Consider the following 14213-nt stretch of genomic DNA (forward strand, 5'->3'; position numbering starts at 1 on the left):
CTTAGTAAAATAGTTGTTTATTCTTGAGGCTGCAATTGTGTTCTTTTCTGAACAATACTCCATTTTATAGGCGTTTCCAAGGAGGGTCCCCTCCCTCCTCCACTTAAAAATAGCTGAAAAACAGAGACTGTGTTGACAAACAGCGACTTGACTCAACATTAACAGCAGGAGTTCAACCCGACAACATCGCAGCTTTTGAATTATGTAGCCTGTAAATGGAGAATCAATTTGCTTCTGGGACTTGGCACTGCTTGGGGAGGTTGTGGGCTGTGTTTTTGTTTAGACTAGCAACTGCATCCATACCAGAAAATCAAACACATTTGGGACCGCTCACTGGCACAGAGACCAACTGGTGTGTACAGGGCTGTTAAAATCCCATTCTTGCTCTTCAAGGCATTGGTGACCTCACCCCCAGTGCCTTTTGGAATGTGAATCCCAAACTGTACCCAGGGAGGTCTCTGGTTAGCACCAAATCTCACCACAGGTCCCTTCAAAATGTTCATTTTAGAGACAGGCACATAGAATTACTCTCTACAGTGTAATTCACTGCCTGAGCATCCTGGGTTAATAAAGCCTTTCGTTATCCAGGTTGACCTGCTTGTCAGCCTTGGTTGCATTTGTTTGGTCCAGGCAGCAAATAAATCTCAGGGCATTTGGCAAGCAGCGACTCACTGGGTGGCATGCACTGCCCATCATGGAGGAGAAACTTGGAGCAGAGCAGGGGTTCACAACCATGTTCGGAGCTCCTGCTTTCAGATTTGGCTTTACAGAACTCAGTAAATACTTAAATAACAACTCTGAAAAATTGTTGTACCTATGTCCAGCCCTTTGGAAGAGCAGTTTGGCCTTGAGGGCCTCCTTGCAGATCCCCATGTGAAGAGGCAGCAGCCTCCTTCCTTTGTTTGGAGGAGCCTCGGCTCAGGGGTTGAAATGGGAGGGATCCTACAGAGAGTAGTTTAATACGGGAATTTCTGACAGATAGCAGTTGCTGTTTTGCTCTTTCTTTTCTGGCTGGATGCCTGAAGCTAAGTCCATGAGACTTTGTTTGCCCAGCTATTGCTTTTTCACAAACTGCATGTATTCTAATGCAGATTCTAATGCAGTGGTTTTTTTTAGTCAAGAGAATGTTCATTAAGCAATGGCACTTTAGAGGCCTTTTTTTTGCAAAGATCCAAATTTTAAAAACCACAAGACATTTTCTTCCCATGAAACAGTGGTGCTGTGGGAGGAAGGGATCCATTTTTCAGCTTTTAAAGACTTGGTGCTTGTTTAAATCTCCTCTCTGGGTTGCTCAGCAGCCCCCACTCCCTGCCTCTTTGCCTGTCTGGGATCTCAGGGGAACCTTTGAGATCAAAAGCTGGCCGTACCTAGCCTGCCTTGGCAGTAAGAGGGAAAATAACAATAATCCATGCAAAACAAAGGCCATTTGTCCTTTAACTTCCTGCATCTGTCCCAGAACATATGAGCTGTTCTTGCTTAGCTTTCTCCGAACTACAAATCCAGCCCTAATACTTAGGAAATGAAGCTTGTTGGGGGAGAAAGAGAAGGGAACCAGTTTCTCTTCCTTCTTGTCCTTCCCTCCTGTGTCTGGTGCTTTTTGTTCAGCTGGATCGCGTTATGCATACTTGGTGTATCTGGTGGCTATCAAGGTCAGCCTAAGGGAGTAAGGTGTTTCATTGCTATTCAAATGACTGAACTGTAATTCAAACAAGGCAGGAGAGCTGTGACTGACTCAGTATAAAGGGGACTCAGCGTTCACAGGTCGATGTTCTGCCCTTTCGGAAATTTCAGCCGGAAACTCCTTGGTATGCATGTAGGGCAGCTTAAGTCATAGCTGGTGCTGTGTTGAGGGCTCAGAAGTTTTGGGATGGGCAGCAAAAAGCATGGAAACTCTGACATTTGTTTTTCTTTCTTTTTCTGTGTGTGCGTCTCCAGGCTGCAGACAGCTGTATATGGCTTAAATGGACATCAAAGTACATTTCTCTGCTGGAATATACACTCCCGGATGATCTGATTCTTGGTGAACTATCTACGAGGAAAGAAAGAACCACGCTCTGCTTTCTACACTTTGGGTCCTGCACAGAAAACCTGGAATGTGGAAGGATGAGGACCTGTCTTTGTTGAAGCCATAGTGGGAGAGACTTCCAAGCACCGTGAGGGGAGGAAAAAAAATACCCAGTTTTGCCTTTTTTTAAAGCCTGTCTGGGGAAGACGAATCTTCTTCCCCCATGGACGGAGGTACTGCAGTCAGTAGGTGCAGCCTAGGCCCCAGGTGGTGACCAGCCCTGAGAGGGCCAGCAGCAGCCTGTCCTTGTTGCCTTAGCTTCCCCCCACGTCGTGCTCCACCAGCAGCAAGATGGTCACCATCAGGAAAAGGAACTTGAAGGTCTTCACATTTGCCTTTGTGCTTGTCACGGTGACGTCTTTCCTGCTGAACTACAAGCACCAGGTAACCATGATCACTTGGGATCCTAAACATATCATCACTCAGTTTTCTGAGCACATCCGAAGGCTCATCAATTTTCCTCGGAGGCCGTGCAGCTGTAGCACCTGTATTTCCGAGCTGGGACATTCCCTCTGGTTCGACCAGAGGTTTAACTCAACTATGCAACCTTTCCTGACCTCACAAAATGCCTTGATCCCAGAGGACAGCTACAGGTGGTGGCTGGTAAGTGGAAGGCGTGATGGAGGGGAGGAGGGCTACCCTTGGTGTGTTGAGATTTAGGGCCTCAGGGGATGCCGAGCAGATAGTGGGAGGTAATTCCTGCTGGATATATTTGTGGTCCTGGCTGACGAGGCAGTCAGAACTGGGAGAAAATGAGTGTTTTTGCTGATGTTTACCACACAGAGACTTGTTGCATATGTTGTTTGTTGCAAGTTAGGAAAATGGCTTTGGAGCATGTCCACGGGTGGGCCACAAAAGTGATCCAAAGGTTGGAAGACCTTCCCTACATGGACAGGCTAAGAGAGCTGGGGCTGTTCAGCCTCGAAAAGAGAAGGCTCCAGGGAGACCAGAGGGCAGCTTTTTGATATCTGAAGGGGGCTGTAAGACAGAAGGGGACAGATTCTTTAACAGGATTTGTTGTGACAGGGCAAGGGGAAATGGTGTCAAACTAAAAGAGGGGTGGTTTTGAATAGATATAAGGAAAAGGTTTTTACAGTAAAGGTGGTGGAGCACTGGCATATGTTGCCCTGAGGTGTGGTGGATGCCCCATTCCTAGAAACACTCAATATCAGGCTGGATGGGGCTCTGAGCAACCTGATTTATCTGTAACAGGTGTCCCTGTTCAGTGCACAAGGGTTGGACTAGATGACCTTTAAAGGTCCCTTCCAACTCAAATGATTCTATGAAATACCCTAGCAGATCTAGGGATTTGCAAATCTCAGTATTACCTTTTCCTCCCTTCTTGTTGTAAGGACAAGAATTTGCAGTGTGGTTTATTATGCCTCAGGTGGTAAAAAAAGGCCTTTTACCTTTTTGTTGAGGCAGCAAAACAAACTTGTTGGTAAGTGTGAAATTCGCTTGGGGCTCTCCTGACTGTAAGGCATGTAAATAATTAGCAGGATTAAACAGAAAATGATTCATTCCAGGTGCATAAGCACGGGCTGCATTGTTGCTGGTGACGTAAAACAGGTCTGCGAGGCACACAGGTACATGGTGGGTCACAGGGAGGGAGCAGCCTGTATGTGTCCTTGGGACTGGGTGGTGCAAAGAACTGGATCTCAGCATCATAAAAGCTAGTGGATATTTTGTTCCAGAAGCACAAGAGGGAAGAAGGTGTTTCCTGAAGGTTTGTCTAATTGAAGCCCCTTTTGTGTTTTCTTGAAATGAGATCTTGCGTTAAACGAGTTGCTGATGGCCCCTGCTGCCCAGCTGCTAAAGCACAGGTTCTGGCTGGTTTCATGATGAGTTGCTTCCCCTTCCTTTTCTGACAGAGAAAAAAAAACAGTTTCACAGAGCTTTTCTTTGAACACACAACTGCCTACAACTTGGTCTCCTGTGCACAGCCCTTAATGTGAAAATAAGGTGGACATTCATGTGCATGTTGAGGGGGTTCAGGTCTCAGAGGAGGTGTCAGGTGCTGTAGAAACAAGGCTAGATCTGATTTATCACTTCTCACTCCATTGCCTGTTGTATTTTCTGGTGGAAAAGAGCTGCCAGTAAACTGCAATGTTTAACTGTTACATAAAATATATCCTCATTTTATGAAAAAGCCCACTTTGGGGCTGTTAGCCTCATATTCCAGCTCTTTCATCCTTTAATCTGCCCTTTTGCCATGACAGCTGTTTTCAGTCACTCATGTATTTTCTTGCTGCCCTCATATGCTTTTCCTTCTGGTCCCCCTATTTCTCAGCTGGGTTGTGCCAGATCCATTAAAAGGGAAGATGACAAGCTGAAGTTCTGCACTCAGACCCAGCTTTGATTTAAACATGAGACTTGAATGCATTCTCTCTTTAAAATAAAAGTTAAAAAAAAGGAAGAAAACCTGGGACTTTCAGTACTAAATGTCTGATTCTCCTTCTTGTAGTGAAACTGAAAAAGCACAAATATCTAACATTGATTCAACTTGAAACAGGTATTTGCAGAGGAGGGTTCTTTATTGGCTACATGGAGAGACTTTCAGGACAGCCCAAAGCTTTTTTTCTTTTTCCTTCCCCTAAATTTTCAGGTCTGTCTGACTCTATTTTTAGTGTTTTCCTTCATTTTTAAAATTCAGGTCAAGTTCAAAGGGAATACACTATTTCAGAACACAAAATCAAAGCATCTTTTTCTTGGACGGAAGATCTCTACACTTCCTCCACCAGTCAGAACTTCAACCAGAACATGTGAAATGATTTGGTGCCACCCAAAACTGCTTTGTTTAGAGGAAATCAGCCACACACTGAGACCACTTGCCCTCATCTAATGGTAAATAGTGAAGGAGCCCTGCAGCTCCTGGTTGCAACCAATTTGAGGAGCCCTTTCTGAGACAGTCTGAGTTGTTTCTACAGCTGGTGTATCCCAGGTGCATCCTGGATCAGCCCTTTTTCTGCTGTTCAGTTCTAGTATCGTTTTTCAAGTTTATTTAGTGATTTCTGCCAGTCTTAAAGAAAACAGTGCTTGTGACCATATTTTGTGGTTGCTTGCTTTGCTAAGTCAGTGATTGGTGACTTTTTACTATATTTGTACTTAAAAGATGAAACACGAGGAGATCTGAAATAGCTAGTTGTTACTTCAGCTTCATTTCAAGGCAGAAATGCTTACAGGACAGACTCCAGACAGTGTGATGCTTTCATTACCCTGTAATTGAGAGGAGGGTGACTTTGCTGGGATTCTTGTATAAGGCTGTGTCTGTGGTATAATGGGAAGACAAATGTGATATGAGCTAAATACATGTGGAGCCCTTGCTGGAGAGGTTGCTCTGTCAAGCTTAGCCCATCCTCCCTTCTTATTAACCCTGCTGCTAAAGTTATGAATGGGATGCATTAAAAAGAACATGTCCAGCAGGTCAAGGGAGGTGATCCAGCCCCTTTACTCTGCCTGGTAAGGCCTCATCTGGAGTAATGTGTCCAGTTCTGGGCACCCCGGTACAAAAAAGTCATGGATCTCTTGGAAAGAGTCCAGCGGAGGGCCACTAAGATGGTGAAGGGCCTGGAGCATCTCCCCTATGAGGAGAGACTTAGGGAACTGGGTCTGTTTAGCCTTGAGAAAAAAAGACTAAGAGGGGACCTGATCCAGGTCTATAAATATCTGAGGTGTGGGGGCAAAGTGGTGAGGCCAGACTCTTTTCAGCAGTGTGTGGAGACAGGACTAGAGGAAACGGCCAGAAACTGGAGCATAGGAAGTTCCGCATGAATGTGCACAATAACTTCTTTATGGTGAGGGTGACGGAGCACTGGAACAGGCTGCCCAGGGGGGTTGTGGAGTCTCCTTCTCTGGAGATATTCAAGTCCCGCTTGGACAACAAACTGTTTGACCTTGTGTAGGGAACCTGCTTTGGCAGGGGGGTTGAACTCGTTGATCTCTGGAGGTCCCTTCCAACCCCTAAGATTCTGTGATTCTGTGTGAATAGGGGTTATTCAGCCAAACGATGACGTGGCATGGCGTGTCTCTCCACTTCTAGCAGAGTCATAACTGATTTCAGAGCCTAATGACAAGGATTTGAGGTGAAGTGACGTGTGAGGCCAAAGGACACGATGATTTCACTTGCTTGCAGCTCTTTGCATGGTTACCAATGTCCTTCGTGGTGTGTTTGTAGAATATGCAACTGGCTTGGTGGGATGTGGCCTTTTGGAGGGAAATACTCTTGCTATGTGTGAAGGTCTAAAAATCTGCCTGGTTGTGTCTGTGTTTACAGAAACAAGGAGCTTCTTTGTATGGCTGTTACTTGCTTTTCATTTGCTTAAATCCACCTAGGAGATAAACCCTCCCTTGATTTAGTTTGTCCTTCCTCTCTCCTCTCCTCTCCTCTCCTCTCCTCTCCTCTCCTCTCCTCTCCTCTCCTCTCCTCTCCTCTCCTCTCCTCTCCTCTCCTCTCCTCTCCTCTCCTCTCCTCTCCTCTCCTCTCCTCTCCTCTCCTCTCCTCTCCTCTCCTCTCCTCTCCTCTCCTCTCCTCTCCTCTCCTCTCCTCTCCTCTCCTCTCCTCTCCTCTCCTCTCCTCTCCTCTCCTCTCCTCTCCTCTCCTCATGTGTCTCTGTCTTTTTTGTCCATCTGCCTTTACTCATCTTGCATTTCAGGGACTGTCAGAGTCTCAGTGTTTGGAAGTTGTCACCTTATGCCATGTGCTGCATTTCTTCCTATTTTCCATCCCACTTTCCTGAGCAACAGGCTCACTTTCAAGTTTTCCATTGTTCTTTGAAGCAAGTGCCATAGACAATCCCACTGAATTCACTAACCCACATACAGGATACTGGGGCAATAAATACATGCTGTAACATGGCATAGCATTTATTTATAGTTCTCCTGTTTTGTTCTGAAAGTTTTTCTTCATTGTTTTTAGTGGTCAGAGAGTATAAAAAATGCAAGATTGGAACTTGCTGTTCTTAATTCCAAATAACTCCACTCAATCTATAATAAGTAAAATCAGGTTCAGAGTTTCCTGGCACATCGTTCATAAACTTCCACATTATCAAGTTTTATCTTGAGTCTTATCATATTGGAGGGGTTTGTTTTCTTTTTTTTCCTTTTTTTTTTTTTTTTTTTCTTTTAAGAAAGCTCAGCTCTTGGGCATGTTTGATTAGCATATCTAAAAGAAAATGTTAGCTTTTAGGCCTCGTGGTTGTAAGAAGAAGCGTAATGTATGGCTTAAAGACTTGCTCACTAGACCGTGAATAAAAGGGCATCCCTGCCACATGCACGTGGAAGCTGCTCTTATTTTTAAGGCATTATCTTGGCACCTGAGTCATGCATTTTGAATGCTCTTTGTAGAAAATTTATCCAAACACTTTGATCACAAGAAATCTTTAAAACTGGGACACTGTCTGTGATGCTTGAAATGCAGTACCAAGGGTTCAGCGCCTTGAAGGTGGCGTATTCCCTTCAGAAGGTAGAGCCTAATGGAGTCCCAGTGGCTGTACATTCTTGGTGTAACCTGGTGTCATCCTGCTTGGGTTCAGACCAGCCTTGGACATACTGAGAGAAAGAATGTTGTGTTTCCTCATGCCCCCACCAGTACTCTCTTTTGTGTCCAGCTGGGCTGCACCACCAAGTTCACCTATGGTGAAGATAGTTGGATTTGAAAGTGCTTTGAACCTGCAGTCCCTCTGAACTCCAGGCTCAGTTCTGCTGAACTGCAAGCTTCCTGAAGCCAGAAACATGGGCACACAGAGCTGGCAGAGGTAGGATCTTTGTGCTCTTGTGGAGGTGGCTCATACCAGCCGTGGAAACTGGAAATCATACAATTTGGCATGCACACATTACTGTGTGCTATTTACATAAAAAATGCACATTACATTTATATTTGAAAATGTATATTTTATGACAGACACAAATCATTACACAAAGCCAGCCCAAACCCTTGAAAGGCCCTATATTCTCCCCTTAAATCTTTTTGATGCATAGTAATTACAGGACATTAAGTATAACAATAATAATGTCGTATTTTCCAGACTGAGGAGACATTTTAAAAATTGATGGTCTCCTTTTAACCTTTCCTTTGGTCTGCAAAATGGAGATTACCTGCATTTGCCCCATCAGGCTGTTGCTAGGATTAATCTTTGTACAATGTCTTATGACTGGGATGTGCTGTCTGAGTGTTAATGCCTCCAAACTGCTGCAGCAAGGCAATTAGTAGCTGTGCAAAAGAGGTTCTCATGGGGCTTAAGTCTCTGTCTTTTAAAGACAATTTTAAAAAAGAAAAAGCACTGAAAAAACAGTATTTCTTCCCTTGGCTGCCTGGCAGTGTTCTTGCCTTTTGCCTTTTGCTGCCAGGCCCACACCTACGGCTTTCCACCACTTACTTAGTTGTGTCCTGACCCAGGCTTGACACATTTGCATCTACATTCAGGCTAAGCAGAATATTTTCTACATGCTTATATACTGGGATTTTGAAGGTGTGTCTAATATAATGCAGTGCCAAACTTAGAGTCAGGGAACCATTAAGGTTGGAAAAGCCCACTAAGATCACCCTGTCTAACCACTGACCTATCCCCACCATGCCCACTAAATCATGTCACTAAGTGATGTATCTACATGGTTCTTGAAGACTTCTAGGGATGTAATTCAACCACCTCCCTGGGCAGTTTGTTGCAATTAATTACTGCTCTTTTGGAGAATAATTTTTTCCTAATATCCAGGACCACCATGAGACTTTCCCTTCTAGACTCTTTGATTTCAGTGTCCTTGGTCCAAGCTATTAGCTCTGAGCGGCCATGGTTGAATTCACATCTTCCCCTTGCATGCCCTTAGTTAGCTTTGAGTGTTGCTTCTTAGCAATACTTGGTACCATTACTGGCGGTGTGTTGGTACCAAAGAGCCTAGGGAAACCTTCTGAGATATAAAAACAGAAATCCCCAGGTTTCTGGTCTCTCATTCTTGGGGAGCTAGAGATAGAGTGTTTTGCAATCTACAGATATTTGATATATGGACACAAGTCAGGTTAAGACTCCTTTTGGACTTGGGCAAGAGATTAAACTGCACCGTTAGATAAGGCTGTTGATTGCAAAGACTTTGGGGAAAACCAGTGGCTTCACCAAGGACACACGGTTCAGGTATTCCAATGTATTTAAACTTGTTTCCAGCATCTACGTCCATACCCATATCCCTGGCACATGCCTACAGCACTGGAGGGAAAATCACATCCCAGCAGAGCTCCAAGTGGACACTGTGCTGCCTTCTGCACTGCCAGGGTTTACATGGCTCTGCTTCTCATGACAGGGATAGACTTAACGCTCCTCACTGTTATTCATTTATGGGAAATGCCAAACTGGTCGTAGATATATTTGGTGTGGGAAAGTGAACCATAATCGGCTTGTAACGATAAAGCTATTAAAACAGACATTTTCAAGAAGTCAAATAAACATTGTGAAATAGGGAACTTGGCTGCATATTATGTCTGAAGTTTTACAAGAGATATGCCTTGGAGTTAACCATCTTTATTGCATGTTCTACTTTGTACTGCTGCAAAGTCACAGGCTAACCAATTCTGATTGAAGATTAGTCCTTAGTCCAATCAGATAATCACTGAGGATATGAAAGCAGCACTTTTAATGAGGGACTGGTGTTTTCCTGAATGGTTGTTCAGCACAAAGTCCTCCTCCTATTTAAGGCCTTTGCAGTCTGTGAAGCCAGTACTGGTCACTGCTGAAGAAATTCTGTGTAACTGAGAGATTTTAGGACAATGGTATCTTGCCTTCTGGCTGGGTTTGGTGACCATGTTTTAATTTAACTGCAGTGCAGCTAGTAGTGACCGATAACAGCGTAACAGAAAGACACTTCAGATCTTAGTTATGTGCAAATTGAGGTGCCTGTCCATAATGCTTGATATCACCTTCATGCACAAATAAAAGTAAGTGCTACTGTTAGTTTCCTTTACTGATGCTATCATTCTGTCTGAAAAGATAATTTAACATAAAAAGAAGGCTCAGGTGCTTAGGATTTTCTGAAAATTACCTTCTCTATCTGAATTTTGTTGGGCAAAATCAGTTCAAGAATAGATTTTTGTTTTCCTTAGAATGATTATGTTCTTTAAAATGTTTTGAAGCAATGTTTGGTGGTTTTCTCTTTCTTTTCTTAAAGGCATTTAAAGTCAGTTCAGTCTTTATAGAAAGAGGAGTATGCAAATAGTGTGTACACGTGTGTTCAAATAACTCAAAACAAGTTCCTTCTTAAAAATGGGATTTTTCTGCCTGATACTGCATTCTGTGGCAATCTGTGAAAAGCCCTCATTTATTTTGAAGGCTGCAGGATTAGGCTAACATTAAGTAGTTTGCTTGTAGGCCAATTAGTTTTGAAAATTAGGTCAGACTGGATTCATAAAGAACACACATGTTTAGGTATGTGAGCATATGTTTGTAACATCACATACAAAAGTTTAGGAGAAAATGGCTATTTGTACTTAAACTGCCTACAGAATAATGACATGGGGTAAAAATAACAGTGCTTGTCTGTGCATTCTAATTACCTGTTAGCTGTAGGTGCGGTCGTTTGGTTGCTTGGCCTGGCTTTCCTACTGTCCTGAAACAACCCTCAAAGTGGGTTGAAGGAATAATGAGAAGGGGTGAGTTATTGTTACTAACGGGATGCTATGATTGATGTCAGTTGTCAGCATTGCCCAATGGACTCAGAGCTGTGGTAGTCCAAGCCCTTCATCTTGAGCCAATGCTCAGCATCAGCTGCAAGCCAAGACAATAATGGATGGTAACTTCAGTCCAGCAAGAGTTTTGTGTTGACTTCTTTTAATGAGGACCACTGTGCAGTCCGTACACGTGTGTAGGTTAGCAATGTTTTGCAGGAAGATGAAGTTGTTGTCGGTGGATAGTGATAGAACAAGAGGGAACGTTTTAAAGTAAAAGAGAGGAAATTTAGATTAGATGTCGGGAAAATTTTTCCTTGTGAGAGTGGTGAGGCCTGGCAGAGGTTGTCCGAAGAAGGTATCCATGCCCCTGGTAGCGTTTCAAGGCCAGGTTGAATGGGGCCCTGGACAGCCTGTTTAGTGGGTGACAGCTCTGCCCATGGCAGGATACTGGAACTAGATGATCTTTGAGATCCCTTGCAACCCAATCCTTTTTAGAATCATAGCATCAGAAGGTTGGAAAGGACCTACAAGGTCATCTAGTCCAACCGTCCTCCCATTACCGTTGCTACAACAAACCACTAAACCGTATCCCATAGCTCCTCATCCAGACGCCTCTTGAACACTGCCAGGGATGATGACTGCACCACCTCCCTGGGTGGCCACTCCAGTGCCTGACCACTCTCTGAGAGAAAAAGTTTTTCCTAATGTCTAATCTAAAACTTCTCTGGCACCACTTCTGTGATTTTATGATTCTCTGAATTCTTTAGGTAAGATTTCTCTGGCTCCTTTGTTCAGAGTCCTTGGCATTGTTGTCCTGTATCTCTGACCTCTATGGACTTGTTGTTCAATTCAGTGTAAATAAGGTTTCTTTACATAGATCTGTGAAGAGACGACACGTAATTCTGCTGATCAAACAGAATTTACAGTCATAGTTCTTTATGTGTACACAGAGAGAGTAGGACAGGTTTACAGATCCTGGTGCAGATGGGAGAAAAGTGTCAAAACTAAAGCCAGATCACCCCAGGTCATTGCTAGGAGTCATGGGAAAAGGCATTTTTCCTCCCTCCCTCCCTGTCTTTCCTTGGCCTGGGCTTGCATAGCAAGGGCAGAGCCTTTTGGCGGATGTTGTCTTGGATCCATTCTCCTTTAGGGAGCTTTCCATCCTACTTGTGAGCAGGTGACACCACAAGTGTGGGCAGTGCTTTGTGTGAGCATGCCAGCACTCTCAGCCTTTATAGCAGCCCTCAGAGTGCAAATTCCCAGAACGTGAGTGACTGTAACATCACCTGCCCTGCACCTTGCCAGTACCTTCACCATCTGGCCATTGTTTCCACCACGCATCACAGAATTGATACAAAGAGCTTCCCTCCATGGCAACAGGCACAGTGACCAAGATCCGGGGTGGTTTCCTTCATCCTTGAGAATTTTTTATATGATTTTACATCTCCAGCTCTTGAGGTTAACTCTACTTTCCTAAAGTTTTCTGTATCGCACCAGCATCTGGCTTCTCTGCAGTCTAGAACAATAGAAGTGAAAACTCACCGTCCCAATTCAGGCATATGCCAAAACTTCAGGGAAGGGTGTCCATGTCTACCCTTACTGTACTCCATCACGTTACCTTAGACTGTTTTGTCCTTCCTAGGAGAGTTCAACATAACTTATACATGTTGTAACAGAAGATACCTAGTCCAAGGCAGTACAGGCATTGGAATGCACTGCCCAGGGAGGTGGTGGAGTCACCGACCATGGGAGTGTTCAAGAAATGTTTGGATGTTGTGTTGATGAATATGATTTAGCTGGGAAGTATTGGTAATGGTTGGATTAGATGATCTTCTAGGTTTTTTCCAACCTTGATAATTCTGTGATTCTGTGACTTCAGAAGAACTTATAATTGTGCTATGGTCAGCCTTCAGAAGAATATGTGATCTGTTCGACTATGGCTAGATAGAGACCAGGGATGTGAAGCAGTTAATGGAAAAGGAGGAGAAAAGGGAAAGCAAATTTTAAAAAAAGTAAATGGCAAAGGGTTTTCCGTGTTTTTCCTTCACATTTGAAGCTCCCACCTGAAGCACTGTAACATATACTATGGGAGACTGTGTCTTCAGCAGCATGAGCAAGGGTGGTCTTTGGGAAGACATTTGAAGTCATGTCTAGCTCACAGAGAAGCTGGCTATATTAGTATAGTGGTAACCTGGAGTGATTTTTCTCCCTAACAGAAACTGCAAGGAGAGAAATCTCCAAAGAATATTAATGATACTCTCAAGGAATTGTTTGATATCATTCCTGGGGACAGGGACCCACTGCAGGAGCGAGGCACTTTCTCATGCAGACGGTGTGCCGTCGTGGGCAACTCCGGCAACCTTCGTCAGTCTCAGTATGGCCAAGAAATTGACTCCCACGACTTTGTGCTCAGGTAAGCAGGCACCACCTCAGCTCCAGAGGTCTCTGTTGTTTGAAGTTTTTCTGCTATTTTCTGGGACAAGACAACCAAAAAGATCGCAAGGACTATCTAGCGAAATTGGGTGCTTACATACAGGAGCATAAACTATATGTGTTAAAGATATGGCCTCTTGCTTTAGTCCACAAGTAAAAAATGACCTGCCTTGGATTTAGGTAGGTGTTGATATTGTAACTTATTCTGCACTGTTCATTAAAAAAAAAAAAAAAAAAAAAAAAAAATCCCTGAAAAAATGATAATTTTGGGTAAACATTATCTCAGTACCTAGTGCTTACAAATGATATTTTGCATACATAACTGACTGTATCAGATCTTTCTTTCTTGCTCTGGTTTACTTATAAGCAGTGGTAGGTTGAGAAGGCCATAGTCACTCAACTGACAGTTTAATGGCTAGAGCTACTATGTTAGGGAACACATCCCCTCTGTTGTGACAATGAGCGTTGTCTATTTTTTCCTGATGAAAGACAAGGAGACATGAGTCAGGCAGAGAGAACCATCCAGAGGGCAATCAATATATCTGGGCTAAGTTCACCTTGCCAGTTGTCAGGAGGCAAGAGTTCTCTTGACCACAGTAGCCCAATGCTTTCTCCAACTCTACACCACAGCTGGCAGTTCAGTTCAGGGAGCCTTGAGAGCAGGTCAGAAGGCCTTGAATGGAGAGACTGTTACTGAAAATACAGTGTGTAGATTCATAGAATGACAAAGTCGGAATGGACCTACTAGATCATCTAGTCCAATCATCCTCCCATTACTGTAGGTACAGCAAACCACTAAGCCATATCTCATAGCACCTCATCCAGATGCCACTTGAACACTGCCAGGGATGGCGACTCCACCACCTCCCTGGGCAGGACATTCCAGTGCCTGACCAGTCTCTGAGAGAAAAAGTTTTTCCTTATGTCCAGTCTAAAACTCCTCTAGTACAGCTTGCAGCCATTTCCTCGGGTCCTGTTTGTTGCCTGGGAGAAGAGGCCAAGCCCCTCCTCATCACAACCTCCCTTCAGGAAGTTGTAGAGTGTGATGAGGTCCCCCCTGAGCCT

At 44.0% G+C, this 14213-nt stretch overlaps 1 protein-coding gene across 8 annotated transcripts in view; it reads left to right on the forward strand.

The window, feature by feature from the left end:
* The window catches only part of ST3GAL1 (ST3 beta-galactoside alpha-2,3-sialyltransferase 1), a 69732-nt gene that overhangs the window by 40168 nt on the left and 15351 nt on the right, over window positions 1-14213 (forward strand). For 6 of the 8 annotated variants that reach the window (XM_085536933.1, XM_085536934.1, XM_015856350.3 and 3 more), the window contains 2 exons: window positions 1936-2668; window positions 12932-13128. In XM_085536933.1, coding sequence (XP_085393059.1) covers window positions 2357-2668; window positions 12932-13128 — 509 coding nt within the window. In that variant the 5' untranslated portion in view covers window positions 1936-2356. Of the gene's footprint in view, window positions 1-1529; window positions 1650-1705; window positions 1806-1935; window positions 2669-12931; window positions 13129-14213 lie in introns of those variants that run through there. The other 2 variants (XM_032442910.2, XM_015856351.3) reach the window with 2 other exon arrangements.

This window comes from Coturnix japonica, chromosome 2, assembly GCF_054131305.1.
Source record: "Coturnix japonica strain WE chromosome 2, WE-NBRP24, whole genome shotgun sequence".
In the NCBI taxonomy this organism is placed as follows: domain Eukaryota; kingdom Metazoa; phylum Chordata; class Aves; order Galliformes; family Phasianidae; genus Coturnix; species Coturnix japonica.